At 46.6% G+C, this 18804-nt stretch overlaps 1 protein-coding gene across 5 annotated transcripts in view; it reads right to left on the bottom strand.

The window, feature by feature from the left end:
• zswim8 (zinc finger, SWIM-type containing 8) overlaps positions 1–18804 on the bottom strand; it is a 231123-nt gene that overhangs the window by 91821 nt on the left and 120498 nt on the right. For all 5 annotated transcript variants that reach the window (XM_061788842.1, XM_061788844.1, XM_061788843.1 and 2 more), the window contains exon 10: positions 5979–7206. In XM_061788842.1, the coding sequence (XP_061644826.1) occupies positions 5979–7206 (1228 nt within the window). The remainder of the gene's footprint in view (positions 1–5978; positions 7207–18804) is intronic.

Below are 18804 nucleotides of genomic sequence, written 5' to 3'. Positions count from 1 at the left end.
ACTTTCCATCCATCCATCCATTTTCTTTACCGTTTATCCTCACTCGGGTCGCAGGCTGTCGAAGCTTATCCCAGCTAAAGCCCAGTGTGTCCAATCTCATCTCATCACGAGGCTATGCCAGGAATGACTTTTGGGCAGCCGCGGCCCAATGGTTAAGATCATCGCCTACCACCGTGGGGGACCTCGGTTCAAGACCCCGACCGGACCATCCCCCGGACTCACGGCTGTGGTGTCCTTGAGCAAGCCACTGATACCCCGAACTGCTCCCTGGGCGCTTCAGCTGCGCCCTGCTCCAGTGTGTTCCACTAACAAGTGTGTGTGTTCACTGTGATGGGTAAAATGCAAAGAACAAATTTTGTGTGCATGCATGCACGTTCATGACAATAAAGGTGATTCTTCTTCTTGAAATGGACAGAGACTAAGCATGCTGTGCAGTCATGCAGGGGGGGGGGGATGACTTGGGGAGCGAAATGGACACTACTGGAAGCAACCAAGGACATTGACCGGCTGATGGCGGAGCGGGTTGAGCGTCAGCAGCTGGTCAGAATCTGATGGTGACACACGAGGTAATTTGGTAATTGGTATTAAGCATGTCACCTGCCCTTGAAGGACAGCTGCTTAATGGGGTAGGTTAATTGAGTAATTTTAGAACGTCATATTTAGGATTAAAAGATTTAATAGGGTTAATAAATAGAATATTAAGTAGTACCAGACCAAGATAAACCAAGTGAACATAAAATGCAGTTTTTAAATAGTGATTTTGTTTATTGATGGGGAAAAAAAACCTATTCAAACCTGCCTGACTTTGTGTGAAAATTGCCCCCTAAACCTGGTAATTGTTTGCGCCACCCTCAGCTCCAACAACTGAAATCAAGCATTTTCTATAACTTGGCAATGAGTCTCTTACATCTCTGTGGAGATTATTTTGGCCCACTCTTCCTTGCAGAATTGTTTAATTCAGCAACACTGGAGGATTTTTGAGCATGAACTGCATTTGTAAGGTCATGCCACAGCATATAAATCAGATTCAAGTTTGGATTTTGATTTTTTACCTTGGAACTCTGCCATGGATGCCATTTTTGACCAGTCCCTTCCTTATTGTTGAGTCATGAACACTGATCTTAAATATGTCAAGGGAGACCGGCAGTTCTTTAGATGTTGTCCAGGGTTCCTTTGTGACCTCCTGTACGAGTCGTCGCTGTGCTCTTGGGATAATCTGCATTTTATGTTTACTTAATAGAGTTGATGTCATATACTGCCCTGCAGTTCCATGATTGGAGCCGGGAGGGCACTTTGTGTGCTCTCTCCCCCCCCTCCCCTCTCTGTTTTCAGCACCTGTCTTTTATATACACCACCGGTGTATATAAGCCTGCCTGTTCCCGGAAATCCTCGTATTGCAGCCTCTGCTAGCGGTACCACGGCCCACCTTATGTCAAGTAAGCTATACTGTTCCTCGCTTCCCTTGTTTACTCTTGTGTCTCCTCGTTCCCAGTGCTCCCATGTGTTCCTGACCCACGTCATTCCTGCCACCAAGCCGGCCACCTGTTCTGTCCACTGCCTGCCACCTGCCAACACATCCAGGACCACCTCCATAACCTTTCCTGTTCATCATTTTACATCTGCCTCCGCCTGCTCTTTGGTCCAGCTACGCCCCACACGTGACAGATGAAAAATTATTAGTTTTAGATTTATTTTTATTTTTTCAACCAAGCAGGATTGTCGACTTGCCAATGAGTGAGAGATGCAACATGCTTTTCAAACCTAATATACTCCAAATAACAGTTATTTAGTATTCGCAGTTCAGTCGAATGTTTGCCCAAACAGGAATGATGGAAGTCACAATACCAGTTTAATTCTTAAAAAGGACTCTTGTGGATACGTAAGAGTTCAGATTTGTCATTTAGGAAAGCGGATAAACAATGGTGTTGAATATTTAAAGGCATGGACTTCGGGAGTTTGAGTCAATGCTTTTTATGTTTGGTATATTAGGGTATAGTGGATGATGATTTTTATTACAATTACGAATAATATCAGGTGTTTGTTTTTGGATTTTGTGTTTAACTGGTAAGAATTGTGCGTTCAGTTTCTTGTCTGTGCCGTGTGTTTGCGTGTGAGTGGATGTCCACAAAAACAATATTTTTGTTGTGCGCGAATTGGACACAGGCAGGGTTGTGGTTCAATGGAGCCCATCAATTTGGGTATATTTATTGGGTTGTGATCACGTGAGATTAGTTCGCTCACCCATATTAAAGAATATTATTTCCATCTATGTGGGAACAGTTTGGAGATGGCGCCTTCCTGTTCCAACATAATTGTGCATCAGTGCACAAATCAAGGTTCATAAAGACACGGATAAGAGCGGTTGATGTGGATGAACTTGACTGGCCTGCTCAATCCTGACCTCAACCCTATTGAACACTTTTGGATGAATTAGAGTGAAGAATGAGAGCCTGGCCTTCTCATCCAACATCAGTGTGTAACCTCACAAATGTGCTTCTGGACAAATGGTCTTAAATTCCACAAAACACTCCTAAACCTTGTGGAAAGCCTTTCCAGAAGAGTTTAAGATGTTATAATTGCAGAGGGTGGAGCGATGTCATATTAAACCTCATGGATTAAGAATGGGATGTCACTTAAATTCATATTTGAGTCAAGGCAGGTGAGTGAATACTTTTGGCAATATAGTGTTAACTGAGAGAGCCCAAGAGCAACGGATACAAAATATTGCACAAAGACAGAGTAACAACTTCAACAACACAAAATAAAAAATCTGCAAGAAGAGTGAACTGTGATAGAGCGGCCGATGACTATCTGTATTCACTCCCCCTAAAAAATAAAAAATAAAAAAATAAAAAAAATAAATCAATAAATTTCAGGTAGGGAGACTTTTCTCACTTTAAGCCATTTACACTGAAGGAAACAAAGACAGTGCCATGCAACCAAAACAAATAAAGCTTCAAACTTGTTTTTTCGGCTCCCCAATTTGGCAGCCGCATATGATAAGGAGCACGTTACTTTGTTAGTGACAGAAAAATCTAATTTGGCAAATGACCTGTATAAAAATCAGAAAATGCGAGCACATAACACAAATGTACTTTCACACTTTGTTGTAAAGTTAGGTGCCGCCAGCTAGCGAGGGGATTGCCTGAAACTCAATTGCATGTAAAGGTTTTGCTCCAAACGGAATCGATAGAGAAACGATGTGCAACTTGAAAAAAATTGAAAATAGTTGGGCCACCTGTAAGTCAACGTACCACTGTACATTATATTGAGATTGATATCTGCCTCTGAAAAAAGGACCAAGATCCTCTTTTCTGCAGTAACTACCATTCTATATCTTTGTGCTGATGTGAAAATTTTGGCTAAGATTGTCGCAGACCGCCTGGAAACTCTTTTACCCTTTATTATCACAGCTGACCAAACGGGGTTATTAAGGACAGACAGTCCTTTCATAATGTCAGACGCCTTTTGGACATCTTATATTGTACTTCGTCTTCTACCATTCGAGAAGTGGTCATCTCAATGGATGCTGAGAAGGCGTTTGATCGGGGGGAATGGAACTATCTTTTTTTACATTAAAAAATGGTTTTGGTAGCAAATTTATAACATGGATCAAACTTCTGTATACGTCTCCTTGTGTCAGAGTCCGAACAAATGACGACTGCTCAGAATACCCTCTTAGTTGTGGAGAGCGTCAGGGTTGCCCACTTTCTCCCTTATTGTTTAATATTGCCATTGAACCACTGGCGGCAGCCATTAGGTCCAGCCAGATGCTTGGTATCAGAAGGAGGACAGATACATAAGCTGTCATTGTATGCGGATGACATCTTAGTGTTCATGTATGACCCAGACAGATCCATTCCTCTGGTGATGACCTTGCTGGACAAATTTGGAGAAATATCGGGCTATAAGCGAAACATACTAAAGAGCAAACCTATGCCTGTTTATATGGCTGCCAGAACATACACCCTTTCTAACCTTCCTTTTCAAGTATCTATAAACAACTTTACATACGTGGGCATCTGTGTCACCAGAAAAAGTACGGACTTAGTAGACTACAACTTCTCGACCCCTCCTACATATGATGAATGAAGACTTCCTGCGTTAGATTCTTCTGCCTTTGTCTCTTGTCGGCAGGATTAATTGCATTAAAATGAATGTTCTCCCAAAATGTTTATACCTTTTCCAATGTGTACCTGTATTCATCCCAAAACACTTCTTTCAGGGCCTTGACAGCTTAATCTCAAAGTTTATCTGGGACAACAAGACTCCCAGGATATGGAAACACATTCTCCAAGCCTCGGAGGACTTAGGTGGTTTAGCATTCCCGATTGTTTTATTTTATTACTGGGCTGTAAACATTTCCAGCCTGTTGTACTGGTGCCATGTTAGCGACCAGTCACCAACATTGCTGCAGGTTGAGGAGGCTTCCTGTAACTCCTCTACTTTGCAGTCTCTTTTGTGCTTCCCTCAGACTTGATCAGCTTTAGCATACTCTGGCAACGGAATTGTTAAAAACGCTCTTAAAATCTGGGCTCAATTTAAGCGGCATTTTGGAATTAACTCTATACCCTACTCATCTCCGGTCTATTTAAACCCTATGTTTGCTCCCTCCGTCAGTGACAGGGCTTTCGCAGTGTGGGAAGCTGCCGGGATTCGGTCAGTTGACGATCTCTACATTAACTCTTTTAGTGCCTAACACGTATTAATACGTAGTTTCCGTTTCTTCACGGGAAGTGGTAGAGGACACTTTGATGTACCTCCCCACAAAGATTTAAAAGCCGCCTAATAGCGAAACCGCCAGAAGAGGGAAGCGATGCACCATTTTTAGATTTGAAACCCAGCACTGTAAGCCTGACATGGCGTGGACAGGCTGGAAATTGGAAAAGCTGAAGCATTTTTACACCATTATCACAATTGTGTGTTTGTGTCAGAAATGTGTTATAATTGAGATCTAGTATGACGAGGATCACGGTCGCCATGTCAACAGCCAGGAAATAACACGAAGCGTCATGACTGATGTGATATCCGGTGAGTTCGCGTCACTCACAGGACATTATCTAGCTAAATACGTGATTATTTTGCAATCAAAGGCCATTCCTAAATGTTGTTTTAGCTGGAATATGCAAAACACCTAACGTGACAAAAAGCAAAAAAAATATACAAGTATCGAAGTTACTGTTGCATAAATGCTGCTTTTCACACAAAAAGACCCCGAAAATGTATCTGTTTCACTGCACATACTAAAGAACGGAAAAGGGCAGGATCTAGCTTTTGTTGCTGCTGAAAGAAGAGAGTTCATCCTTTAATTTGGTAGATTTTGTATGAATATAATCATTGAAGAAAATATTCTGTAAGCCTTTAAAAGTCGCTCAAAATCCTCAAAAATGGCTGGCACCCAGGGGGTTTTCTTTTCTGAAAACGGCTGGCACTAAATGAGTTAACGGGACGTTTGCGTCTTTTGACCAGTTGACCGACAAATTTGGCCTTGACAAAAGCAATTTTACAGGTTTTTGCAAGTCAGGGACTTTGCCCAGAAGCACTTTCCTGGCTTTCCGAAATTTTTCATCTCCAACTATCTTAGATTATATACTTAAAATCCCCCCAATCTTTCACTTCCGCCCTACATTGTTACTGTGATTAATAAAAGTGTTGTTTTTTGTAAAAAAAAAAAAAAAAAAAAAATTTACATGGATTTATATTCATTTTATTTGTTTTTATTTTTGCTTTTATGGTGTGTTTTTTTCTCACTTTGTTGATAATGCTGCTGCTGTTCTGTTTTTGCCTTTACATTTTTGAATGTATACTGCTGTATATCTGTAATGGTGTTAAAAATGTAAAATTTGGAAATAAATCATACTTAAAAAAACACTTGACTATATTGTATACATAAAATAAACAATCCGTTAAATCCATGTCAAAAAATGAAGGCTAAGAATATTTTCATCGTCTCTCGTAAACAATATATCTCAACTCACCTCCATGCGTCCCTCCTGCTCTAAAGGTTTGATCCCTGCAAAGATGTCCGGTTCCTCTTGGTAGTTGTCAACCAGCTGTCTATCAGCTCCCTCTTCCGAAGCAGGGCTCAGGTAGTAAACCTGATAGTCATCTTCGCACATAACTACTCCGATTGCATTTGCCGCTTCTGCTTCTTGTTGAGCAATTCCAAACACAGTGGGTGTTCCATTGTCTGCTGCTATACCAGCACTTGTTTCGGGAAGCTTGGTAGAAAATGAATTATTGCATGAACTGGCAAACGGCTGGTCACTGTTAGTTGAATCCACATCTTTGTTCTCTTCTGAGTCCACCTCCTGTTCTAGCTGACCCTCTAATCTCCTTGAAGCATCAATCACAACCATGTCTGTCTCTTTGAAAACGATGGTGGGTGGCACAGTCTCTACAGCATGACAGCCATCCACGGCTTGGCTAATTTGTTTATTATCCAATGTCTTGCTCCTACTACTGCTGCATGCATTGCTGCATGACTCGTGAAGCAGTGGACTCAGGATGGGAAACATCTCTGGTGCCGGGGGAAGAAATTCAAATGTGTTGCTTGCCTCAGCCCCCAAAGCCAGATTATAGCCATCATCTAGGCTGAGTTCAGCAAGGTCTGGCTCCAGAGAGCTATCTTCACTGCTGGCTCTCCGCTTGGAATTGATATTTTTGCATCCTCCTAAAATCCCCCCCTTCCCAAAGCCCTTGATCAGTTTCAGCTTCCCACCAGAGGCACTACCTGGCCCTTTGTAGAAACACTTCCCTCCTCCATCTTCTAGAGACAGTGAGAGACCCCCTCCCAGACGAACCAACATAGTTCCGCCTCCATTCACTGAAAAAGCCTTCTTTTTGGTTAACATTGTCTCCTTTGGCCTCACTACAACTTCTTCCTGAAATGATTGACCACTTCCTGTTGCTTTACAATCTGCTCCTCCTGGTTCAGGAGTTTCCCCCATACCTCCTGCAAAAGCTCGTACTGCTCTTTGTTGCTGCATTCCCCTCGGCCAGGAGAAGGTGGCAGTCTTCTTTTCAACACTGCAGTATGTGATGCCTTCCAGAGGGTAGGCCATCTGCCAGTTGAAATAACAGGCCTCCACAGCAGGTTTAAAGCCCTGGAAAAGCTTGTCCAGGGACTTGCGATGTTGCCCACGCTTCACTATCTCTAGAACTTTAAGGTGCCAGTGCTTCAGGTGACTTGCCAGTTCCAGACGCCTAGAAGAGAGGACACAATCTGTATTTTAAACACAATTTTGTTAAAAGTTAACTTAATCTTGAAAAGATTGATAGGAATTAGACAGAAATATCACATTTGTTGTGGGGATCTATGCCCTAGAGTGAACATTAACCTAAAACAGATACAGAATATTGACTTGTAACAGACTCAAAGGAATGCTGCCCATCTAATTCGTGTTGCATCACTCACCAGCAAACAGTATTAACCTCAACTGTTGGAAAAATTGCAGTTGGTTGCCAAACAGGCCAAGAAAATAGGCTTTTGTTGTGGAGAGTAACAAAGTGGATATGAAAGAATTTATTTTTGCACATTGCCTTTTACGTCACATGAATTGAAAATGGAAAGCATCATCCTCTACAAACAAGGAACTTGATTGTTTGGAATAAAGGTTTATTACAAACCCAATTCCAATGAAGTTGGGACATTGTGTTAAACGTAAATACAAACAGAATACAATGATTTGCAAATCATGTTCACCTATATTTAATTGAATACACTACAAAGACAAGATATTTCATGTTCAAACTGATCAACTTTATTGTTTTTAGCAAATAATTATTAACTTTTTATGGCTGCAACACATTCCAAAAAAGCTGGGACCGGGTCATGTTTACCACTGTGTTACATCACCTTTTCTCTTAACAACATTCAATAAATGTTTGGGATCTGAGGACACTAATTGTTGAAGCTTTGGAGGTGGAATTCTTTCCCATTCTTGCTCGATATACAGCTTCAGCTGTTCAACAGTCCGGGGTCTCCGTTGTCGTATTTTACGCTTCATAATGCGCCACACATTTTCAATGGGAGACAGGTCTGGACTGCAGGCAGGCCAGTCTAGTACCCGCACTCTTTTACTAGTAAATATATTAATACTCGATTGACTGGCTGAATAACACGGAGAAGCAACGGCCACCCGGGCCACGGCTCAAGTGTACCAGACCCCGCTCGTGCGCGCGCACACACACACACACACGGGGCACCCTCTGTTAAATAAGGATATACAGTATGAGTGCGGCCTTACTCCATGTAGAGAGCGTAGCACAGTGTTGTTGAGCCAGGCCTGGAGTTGGGCCTCGAAGGAGAGCGCCTGGTGGCCGGGCCTGCACCCATGGGGCCCGGCCGGGCACAGCCCGAAAGGGTAACGTGGGTCCCCCTTCCCATGGGCTCACCACCTGTGGGAGGGGCCATAGGGGTCGGGTGCAATCCGAGCTGGGCGGTGGCCGAAGGCGGGGACCTTGGCGATCCGATCCCCGGCTACAGAAGCTGACTCTAGGGACGTGGAATGTCATCTCTCTGGCAGGGAAGGAGCCCGAGCTGGTGTGTGAGGTCAAGAAGTTCCGACGAGATATAGTCGGACTCGCCTCCACGCACAGCTTGGGCTCTGGTCCCAGTCCTCTCGAGAGGGGTTGGACTCTCTTCCACTCTGGAGTTGCCCACGGTGAGAGGCGCCGAGCAGGTGTGGGTATACTTATTGCTCCCCGGCTCGGCGCCTGTACGTTGAGGTTCACCCCGGTGGACGAGAGGGTAGCCTCCCTCCGCCTTCGGATGGGGGGACGGGTCCTGACTGTTGTTTGTGCCTATGCACCAAACACCAGTTCAGAGTACCCACCCTTTTTGGAGTCCTTGGAGGGGGTGCTGGAGAGCGCTCCCGCTGGGGACTCCATCGTTGTGCTGGGGGACTTCAATGCTCACATGGGCAATGACAGTGAGAGCTGGAAGGGCGTGATTGGGAGGAACGGCCCCCCCAATCAGAACCCGAGTGGTGTTCTGTTATTGTCCATAACGAACACCATGTTCAACCATAAGGGTGTCCACACGTGCACTTGGCACCAGGACACCCTAGGTCGCAGTTCGATGATCGACTTTGTGGTCGTGTCATCGGACTTGCGGCCGCATGTCTTGGTCACTCGGGTAAAGAGAGGGGCGGAGCTGTCAACTGATTACCACCTTGTGGTGAGTTGGCTCCGATGGTGGGGGAAGATGCCGGTCCGACGTGGCAGGCCCAAACGTATTGTGAGGGTCTGCTGGGAACGTCTGGCGGAATCCCCTGTCAAAAGGAGTTTCAACACCCACCTCCGACAGAACTTTGCTCATGTTCCGGGGGCGGCGGGGGACATCGAGTCCGAGTGGACCATGTTCCGCGCCTCCATTGCTGAGGCGGCCGTTCGGAGCTGTGGCCGTAAGGTGGTCGGTGCCTGTCTTGGCGGCAATCCCCGAACCCGTTGGTGGACACCAATGGTGAGGGATGCCGTCAAGCTGAAGAAGGAGTCCTATCAGGCCTTTTTGGCCTGTGGGATTCCTGAGGCAGCTGATGGGTACCGGCAGGCAAAGCGGAATGCAGCTTTGGTGGTCGCTGAAGCAAAAACTCGGGCATGGGAGGAGTTCGGTGAGGCCATGGAGAAAGACTTCCAGACGGCTTCGAGGAAATTCTGGTCCACCATCCGACGTCTCAGGAGGGGAAAGGAGTGCACCATCAACACTGTGGAATAGTGGGGATGGGGCGCCGCTGACCTCGACTCGGGACGTTGTGAGCCGGTGGGGAGAATACTTCGAAGACCTCCTCAATTCCACCGACACACCTTCCCATGAGGGAGCAGAGTCTGGGTTCTCTGAGGCGGGTTCTCCTATCTCTGGGGTTGAGGTCGCTGAGGTGGTTAAAAAGCTCCTCGGTGGCAAGGCCCCAGGGGTGGATGAGATTCGCCCGGAGTTCCTTAAGGCTCTGGATGTTGTGGGGCTGACACGCTTCTGCAACATCGCGTGGACATCGGGGACAGTGCCTCTGGATTGGCAGACTGGGGTGGTGGTCCCCCTTTTTAAGAAGGGGGACCGAAGGGTGTGTTCCAACTACAGGGGGATCACAGTCCTCAGCCTCCCTGGTAAGGTGTATTCAGGGGTGCTGGAGAGGAGGGTCCATCGGGAAGTTGAATCCCAGATTGAGGAGGAGCAGTGTGGTTTTCGTCCTGACCGTGGAACAGTGGACCAGCTCTACACACTCGGCAGGGTCCTCGAGGGTGCATGGGAGTCTACATGTGTTTTGTGGACTTGGAGAAGGCGTTCGACCGTGTCCCTCGGGTGGTCCTGTGCTTCTGGAGTATGGGGTACCGAACCCCCTGATACGGGCTGTCCGGTCCCTGTACGACCGGAGTCAGAGTTTGGTCCGCATATCCGGCAGTAAGTCGGACTCGTTTCCGGTGAGGGTTGGACTCCGCCAAGGCTGCCCTTTGTCACCGATTCTGTTCATAACTTTCATGGACAGAATTTCTAGGCGCAGCCGAGGAGTAGAGGGGGTCCGGTTTGGTGGCCTCAGTATTGCATCTCTGCTTTTTGCAGATGTGGTTCTGTTGGCTTCATCAAGCCGTGACCTCTAACTTTCATTGGAGCAGTTCGCAGCCGAGTGTGAAGCGGCTGGGATGAGAATCAGCACCTCCAAATCTGAGACCATGGTCCTCAGTCGGAAAAGGGTGGCATGCCTTCTCCAGGTCGGGGATGAGATCCTGCCCCAAGTGGAGGAGTTCAAGTATCTTGGGGTGTTGTTCACGAGTGAGGGAAGAATGGAACGGGAGATCGACAGGCGGATCGGTGCAGCGTCTGCAGTGATGCGGACTTTGTATCGATCCGTTGTGGTAAAGAAGGAGCTAAGCCGAAAGCCGAAGCTCTTGATTTACCGGTCGATCTACGATCCCACCCTCACCTACGGTCACGAGCTGTGGGTCGTGACGGAAAGAACGAGATCCCGGATACAAGCGGCCGAAATGAGTTTCCTCCGCAGGGTGTCCGGGCTCTCCCTTAGAGATAGGGTGAGAGAGCTCGGTCATCCGGGAGGATCTCAGAGTAGAGCCGTTACTCCTTCACATCGAGAAGAGCCAGATGAGGTGGCTGGGGCATCTGATTCGGATGCCTCCCGGACGCCTCCCTGGTGAGGTGTTCCGGGCACGTCCCATCGGGAGGAGACCCCAGGGACGACACAGGACACGCTGGTGAGACTACATCCTTCGGCTGGCCTAGGAACACCTCGGGATCCCCCCGGAAGAGATGGATGTAGTGGCTGGGGAAAGGTAAGTCTGGGAGTCCCTGCTGAAGCTACTGCCCCCGCGACCCGACCTCGGGTAAGCGGTAGAAGATGGATGGATGGATGGGCTGTTCAACTTCACCACGCAAAGACGAGTCAGGAAGAAGTCAACTGTTAAACTTTTCATCCGGCCTAATCATTGAATCATTGTATTACCTCGACCAGAATAAAAGAACCGGGCAGTAGAGATTTGCACGGTCAGCAGGTTAAACCCGGACCGCGACTTTTCTTTGTTCTCTTTTCTCTAACCTCTAACAAATGGTGCCGTGGCCCGGATTCTGAAGAGGTACAACGCCGGGGAGGCGAACTGAGACATCCGATACCGCAGCAAAATAAAGGTAAGCAGAAAGCCTTTTTCGAAATTTCTTTCGAATAACATTGCTTCAGTCACTCCCGGTATTGTTTAAATTTAAGTGGCACAAACTTTCAAGAGATGATAAGGGTAAGTTTTTTAAGAATTGAAAAGGTGTGTTTTCGTCTGTGTTTCTGCGTGTGAAAAACACCTTAACGCCTCGGGTTAAATAACCTGGTGACTGGTGACCCCACTCCGTGATAAAAGGAACATTTGATGGTTTGTAGTCCATTCACGGCAGTTTATTAGTCTCAAAAGAAACTTCACGAAATTAGGATTTGACATCCTGTGAGAAACAAAATTAGGCAAGCTCATGTAATAAAATATTTTAGTCTTAAAAGCAGAAAAACGTTTTTTTTATTTTTTATTTTTTTATTTAAATCAGAATCATCTTTATTTGCCAAGTATGTCCAAAACACACAAGGAATTTGTCTCCGGTAGTTGGAGCCGCTCAAGTACAACAGAGAGTCAATTTACAGAACACTTTTGAGACATAAAGACATTGACAAAAAAAAATTGTGCAAAAAGATGCAGAGTCCTCTAGCACTTAGAGCAGTTCGAATGACTAATATTGCAATAGTCCAGTGCAATGACCATTGTGCAAAGGGCGCTGAGACTTCAAGGTGTGTATGCGGTTTAAAGTGACGAGTAGTGCGATAATCTGGGACAATGTTGGTTGTGCAAATGTTATAGATACTCCTCAATCAGTGTGCAAATGGAGCAGATGCTACTCTGGCATGAGTGGCCAGTATATGCAAATAGTGCAGCATGGCGAGACAACCACAGTGAGTGCACGAGTAATACATAATTGGCCCCACAGAAATGTAACAACGAACTCAAGTCAAAAAATTGCCAGTTTGTTGTAATGGAATTATAGGTTAGCTGTTTAAGAAGTTGATTGCAAGAGGGAAGAAGCTGTTGGAATGTCTACCAGTTCTAGTTTGCATTGATCGGTAGCGCCTACCTGAGGGAAGGAGCTGGAAGAGCTGGTGACCGGGGTGTGGAGGGTCCGAAAGGATTTTGCACGCCCTTGTCTTAGTTCTGGCAGCGTGCAAGTCCTCAAGGGTGGTGTTAAATATATTGTAGAAGTTATCATTTATTTGCTTAGCTTGCATAAGTATTATGGACGATTTTGAGAAAGGGAGATGTCTCGCCTTCAAGAAGATGACTCAGCAGGAATCATCAGAGAGAAGGATGTGGCCGGGACGTGGCAGGTGTTGGTCCCATGTTTTCACCTTGAAACCCTATCCTTAGTGTGTTGTGTCTTGTAGCTTAGTATGTTATGTCTTGTAAACTTAGAAACCTGCCTATTTTCAAATAAATGGAGGAGCGACAGGAGAGATTGTTTAGAGCGTACAGAGAGGCTGTAATCTGAACGATCTCCCATACGCCCTCCTCATGAGAAAAAGAAACCAGCGTCTTAATTCCTTTTGTGTCAATTTTTTATAATGTTGGGTAAGATAAATCCAACAGGTGGGTAGGGGGGTACCGACAATCCTTTCAGCAGTTTTGATTGTCCGTTGCAGTCGGAGTTTGTCCTTTTTTGTAGCAGCACCAAACCAGACTGTGATGGAAGAACACAGGACTGATTCGATGACCGCTGTGTAGAACTGTCTCAGCAGCTCCGGTGGCAGGCTGTGCTTTCTCAGAAGCCGCAGGAAGTACATCCTCTGCTGGGCCTTTTTGAGGACGGAGTTGATGTTGGTTGCCCACTTCAGGTCCTGAGAGATTGTAATTCCCAGGAACTTGAAGGTCTCGACGGTTGACACAAGGCAGCTGGACAACGTGAGGGGCAGCTGTGCTGAAGGATGCCTCCTGAAGTCCACGATCATCTCTACAGTCTTGAGCGTGTTCAGCTCCAGGTTGTGTCGGCCGCACCACAGCTCCAGCCGCTCCGCTTCCTGTCGATATGCAGACTGGTCACCGTCCTTGATGAGGCCGATGACAGTGGTGTCATCTGCAAACTTCAGGAGTTTGACAGTCGGGTTCGCTGAGGTGCAGTCGTTCGTGTAGAGAGAGAAGAGCAGCGGAGAGAGGACACAACCTTGGGGCGCCCCAGTGCTGATGCTGCGTGTGGATGAGGTGGGCCTGCCGCTTTGTTAATCTTTTTGTTGTTTGTTTTGTTGTTAATCTTTTGTTGTTTGAAGATGCGTCTCACATCCTGTTCATGGATGGTTAACGTCAGAGGTGTGATTGTGGTCGCGGGTGCGGCCGGGTGGGTGTGTGGTGTGAAACTGTCCTTTTCAAATCTGCAAAAGAAGGTATTCAAGTCGTTGGCTAGTGTGCTATTGTTCTCAGCTTGGGGGGATCGTCGCTTGTAATTAGTCAGCGATTGGAATGCATGCCAGACTGATTTAGAGTCGTTTCGTTTAAAAATCTGAAGGCTCCTGTAATATAATTGTCTTAAAAGCAGCAGCAAACCCTTTGAAGTCGATAGACAATTAAAAAAATAACAATAATAGGCAAATGGATAACTTTCAGAAAAGTTGGTGACCTTTCATTAAAATGGTGAACCTTGAACCTTGATTCTGTTTGCCTGGGAAAGAATGTCATACAGAAATGTAATGTGTCATGTAAATGCAATGTAATGTGACCAAATCATTTGTCATTTTAGACCCCTGTGCACGCCAGAGGGTCACTTGCATGCATTTTAACCTTCTGGATTTGTGAGTTTGGCCTCTGGGAATGCTGGGCCTGTTTTCCCCGCCTCCTCTTGGGTATGGTTGTGTCCGTGTTGCCCTTCTGGGGGATGCCGATCCTGGGGCTGGTCTCTCTGGGGAGGTGCCTGTTGGCCCCACTCTGGGGGTCTCGTCCTGGTCTCCTGGTGGGGACTAGGTGGGCCGTGCTGCTGCGTCCTAGGCCTCTGCCCTCGTCTTCCCGGGGCGCGCTGCAGTGGTCGTCACCCTTCTCTCCCTCGGGCTGTGTGGGGTCCGCGGGCTATTGTTGTTGTTTTTTGGGGTTTTTTGAGTGGCGGTGACGGTTGCGGGTCAGTATTGCCCTGTGACAGTCTCGCCTCACCCCGACCAGTTTCTCCAATTTTAATGCACTACACCCCACCACACACAATCACAGTACAGGGATAATGGTTGCCAGTCGGGGACCTGGTAACCATAGTAATAGGGTGGGTCGTGGGTTTTCACATTTCTTTTGGCTTGACTCCTGGGGCCTTTTGGCTTGACTCCTGGTGGTAGCGGTTGGTGGTCCAGTGCCTGTGGCCCTCCCTTTGGGACTGGTCGATGTGCTTCGGTTGGTTTTGGGACCTCCCTGAGTCCTGGGAGGTCGGTGGCATCCCCCTGGTTGGGTCCCCTGCTGGACGGGCTCGCTGACACGCCCCCCCCCCCCCCCCCCCCCGTGGGCGGGAGGGCTCACCCTTCCTCAATGTGCCGGCTCAGCAACTCCACACACCAGTTGACTAACATGCATGTGATATAGTGTTCATTCACCAATAAGTTCGATAGACACACTCCAGGCTTTCATTACTTGTGCTGTGATCACTGACAACAACACAGGTTCTACTAACATATCAACTCACAGGTTCTTACAGGTGTTTAGGCACTAAAAAAAGAATCCCACCGCACCACTCGTCAATAGCACTGCCTTGCTCAAAGGGTGTGCGCTTCAAACTCCGCTGTTGCACAGCAAAACTGTTCCTGCACAAAGGCATACAGATCCACCATTCTGCAAGGCCATGCAGCTGAACAGGATAGGTTTTAAAATAATAATAAAAAAATAAAAAAACTATTCAGTCCTTACAGTCAGCGAAAGGAACACAGTGGAAGGTTTGAAGTCCTGGCCTGTAAATTTGTGAGCAACTTAGATTATGATTGTGGAGTCCGTTTGAGTAAGCGCCATATAAAACAGACCAGACTGTCTGTGTGTTTGTATTGTAACAAAATGGCCAAACACAATGAGGAGGTGAAACACAAAATGGCTGGCGCCGCAAATAGGCAAGAAGGTTGCAGATCGTCTCCAGTTCTGTCAGGTTGGATAGTGAACGTTGGTGGACAGCCATTTTCAGGTCTCTCCAGAGATGCTCAATTGGGTTTAAGTCAGGGCTCTGGCATTCAAGAACAGTCACGGAGTTGTTCTGAAGCCACTCCATTATTTTAGCTGTGTGCTTATGGTCATTGTCTTGTTGGAAGGTGAACCTTCGGCTCAGTCTGCGATCCAGAGCACAATGGAGAAGGCTTTCGTCCAAGATATCCCTGTACTTGGCCGCATTCATCTTTCCTTCGATTGCCACCAGTCCTGTCCCTGCAGCTGCAAAACACCCCCACAGCATGATGTTGTCACCACCATGCTTCACTGTTGGGACTGTATAGGACAGGTAATGAGCAGTGTGAGGTTTTCTCCATACATATCGCTTAGAATTAAGGCCAAAAAGTTCTATATTGGTCGCATCAGACCAGATAATATTATTTCTCACCATCTTGGAGTCCTTCAGGTGTTTTTTAGCAAACTCCATGTGGGCTTTCATGTGTCTTTCACTGAAGAGAGGCTTCCGTCGGGCCACTCTGCCATAAAACCCCGAATGGTGGAGGGCTGGAGTTATGGAAGACTTTCAAGAACTTGCTCCCATCTCCCGACTGCATCTCTGGAGCTCAGCCACAGTGATATTTGTGTTCTTCTTCACCTCTCTCACCAAGGCTCTTCTCCCCTGATTGCTCAGTTTGGCCGGGCGGCCAGCTCTAGGAAGGGGTCTGATATGCTTCTATATCAACGAAAAATGATGTACGGACGTCACAGAGCTCAGCACACACTGCAGCCCGCATTTAGAGTCGCTGTTTTTGAACTGTAAGCCATTCTACTCGCCTCGTGAGTTCGCATCATACATTCCGCCTCAAGCTAACATGAACGCCGCACTGCTATTGCTCGCCGAACAAGTAAACGAAATTTTTAAAAAACACCCGGACTCACCCCTCATTATTCTCGGGGACTTTAACAAAGCTAAACTCAACCACGAACTCCCTAAATACAAGCAGCACATGGACTGTCCTACCAGGGAAAATAACATTTTAGACCACTGCTATACTACGCTAAACAACACATACCATGCCAAACCTCGTGCAGCCCTGGGCACGTCTGATCACTGCTTAATTCACTTAATACCGACATACAGGCAAGAAAGTAAATGCGCAAAGCCTACAGTGAAAACAGTGAAAAAGTGGACCAATGAAGCAAAGATAGAACTTCAAAGCTGATGAGACTGCACAGACTGGAGTGTCTTTGAAAATTCCGCTGGCAGCCTGGATGAATATACGGACACTGTTACATCCTATATTAGTTTCTGTGAAGATGTGTGTGAACCAACAAAGTCATTTCGCACATTCAATAACAAGCCGTGGTTCACTGCCAAACTTAAGCAACTTCGCCAAGCTAAGGAAGGTGCATATCAGAGCAGGGACAGGGCCCTGTATAATCGAGCTAGAGAAATTAAAATTAGAAACTATGCAGCAAAGTTGGAAAAACAGTTTAGCACTAACGACACATAAATCAGTGACAATCCCCCCCAAGCTGAGAACAATAGCACACTAGCCAACGACTTGAATACCTTCTACGGCAGATTTGAAAAGGACACTTTCAAACCCCACACCCCCCCAGCCGCACCCACGACCGCAATCAGACCTCTGACTTCTGACCTCATCCAAACACAGCATCAGCACTGGGGCACCCCAAGGTTGTGTCCTCTCTCCACTGCTCTTCTCTCTCTACACGAACGACGGCACCTCAACGCACCCAGCTGTGAAACTCCTGAAGTTTGCAGATGACACCACTATCATCGGCCTCATCAAAGACGGTGACGAGTCTGCATATCGACAGGAAGCGGAGAGTCTGGAGCTGTGGTGCGGCCGACACAACCTGGAGTTGAACACGCTCAGGACTGTAGAGATGATTGGGGACTTCAGGATGCATCCTTCGCCACAGCTGCCCCTCACGCTGTCCAACTGCCTTGTGTCAACCGTCGAGATCTTCAAGTTCCTGGGAATTACAGTCTCTCAGGACCTGAAGTGGGCAATCAACATCAACTCCGTCCTCAAAAAGACCCAACAGAGGATGTACTTCCTGCGGCTTCTGAGAAAGCACGGCCTGCCACAGGAGCTGCTGAGGCAGTTGTCATCGAATCAGTCCTGTGTTCTTCTATCACAGTCTGGTTTGGTGCTGCTACAAAAAAGGACAAACTCCGACTACAACGGACAATCAAAACTGCTTAAAAGATTGTCGGTATCCCCCTACCCACCCTTGAGGACTTGCATGCTGCCAGAACTAAGACAAGGGCAAAATCCTCTCTGACCCTCCACATTTCGATCACCAGCTCTTCCAGCTCCTTCCCTCAGGTAGGCGCTACCGATCAATGCAAACTAGAACTAGCAGATATTCCAACAGCTTTTTCCCTCTTGCTATTAAATTTTTAAACAGTTGACTTAAAATTCCATCGTAACATGTTGCCAATTTCGTCTAGAGATTGTTGTCACATTTCTGTGGGGCCAATTATATATTACTCGTCCACTCACTGTAGTAGTCTCGCCACGCTGCACTATTTGCATATCTGTTGTTGACCAATACTGGCCACTCATGCGAGAGTAGCATCTGCCCCATTTGCACACTGATTGAGGAGTATCTGCAACATTTGCACAATCAACATTGTCCCAGATTATCGCACTACTAGTCACTTTAAACTGCATACATTCCTTGAAGTCTCTGCACCCTTTTTACAATGGTCATTGCACCGGACTATTGGTATATTAGTCATTCAAACTGCTCTAAGTGCTGGAGGACTCTGGATCTTGTTGCACAATTGTCAAAAAAAATAAATAATTGTACCGGCATTACCAGATAAAGAGCAACCCTTTATTGCTCAGTGACTGTTTTTCTCAATGTCTTTATGTCTCAAAAGTGTTCTCTGTCAATTGACTGTCTGTTGTCGTACGAGAGCGGCTCCAATTACCGGAGACAAATTTCTTGTGTGTTTTTTGGACATACTTGGCAAATAAAGATGATGCTGATTCTGGTAGTACAAAACGTCTTCCATTTTAAATGCCGTCCAAAGAAGTCATTCAGAATCCATGTATTCCCTGCCAATGCTATATCAAGACGTCAATGGCGTTTTTTAACGGGGATGAGTGGGGGAGGGACTTGTGCAGTTTATGTGTGATC

Source organism: Phyllopteryx taeniolatus, chromosome 11 (assembly GCF_024500385.1).
Source record: "Phyllopteryx taeniolatus isolate TA_2022b chromosome 11, UOR_Ptae_1.2, whole genome shotgun sequence".
Taxonomy (NCBI): Eukaryota; Metazoa; Chordata; class Actinopteri; order Syngnathiformes; family Syngnathidae; genus Phyllopteryx; species Phyllopteryx taeniolatus.
The sequence above is the reverse complement of the archived record's forward strand: the minus strand, read 5'-3'. Positions and strand labels throughout refer to the sequence as shown.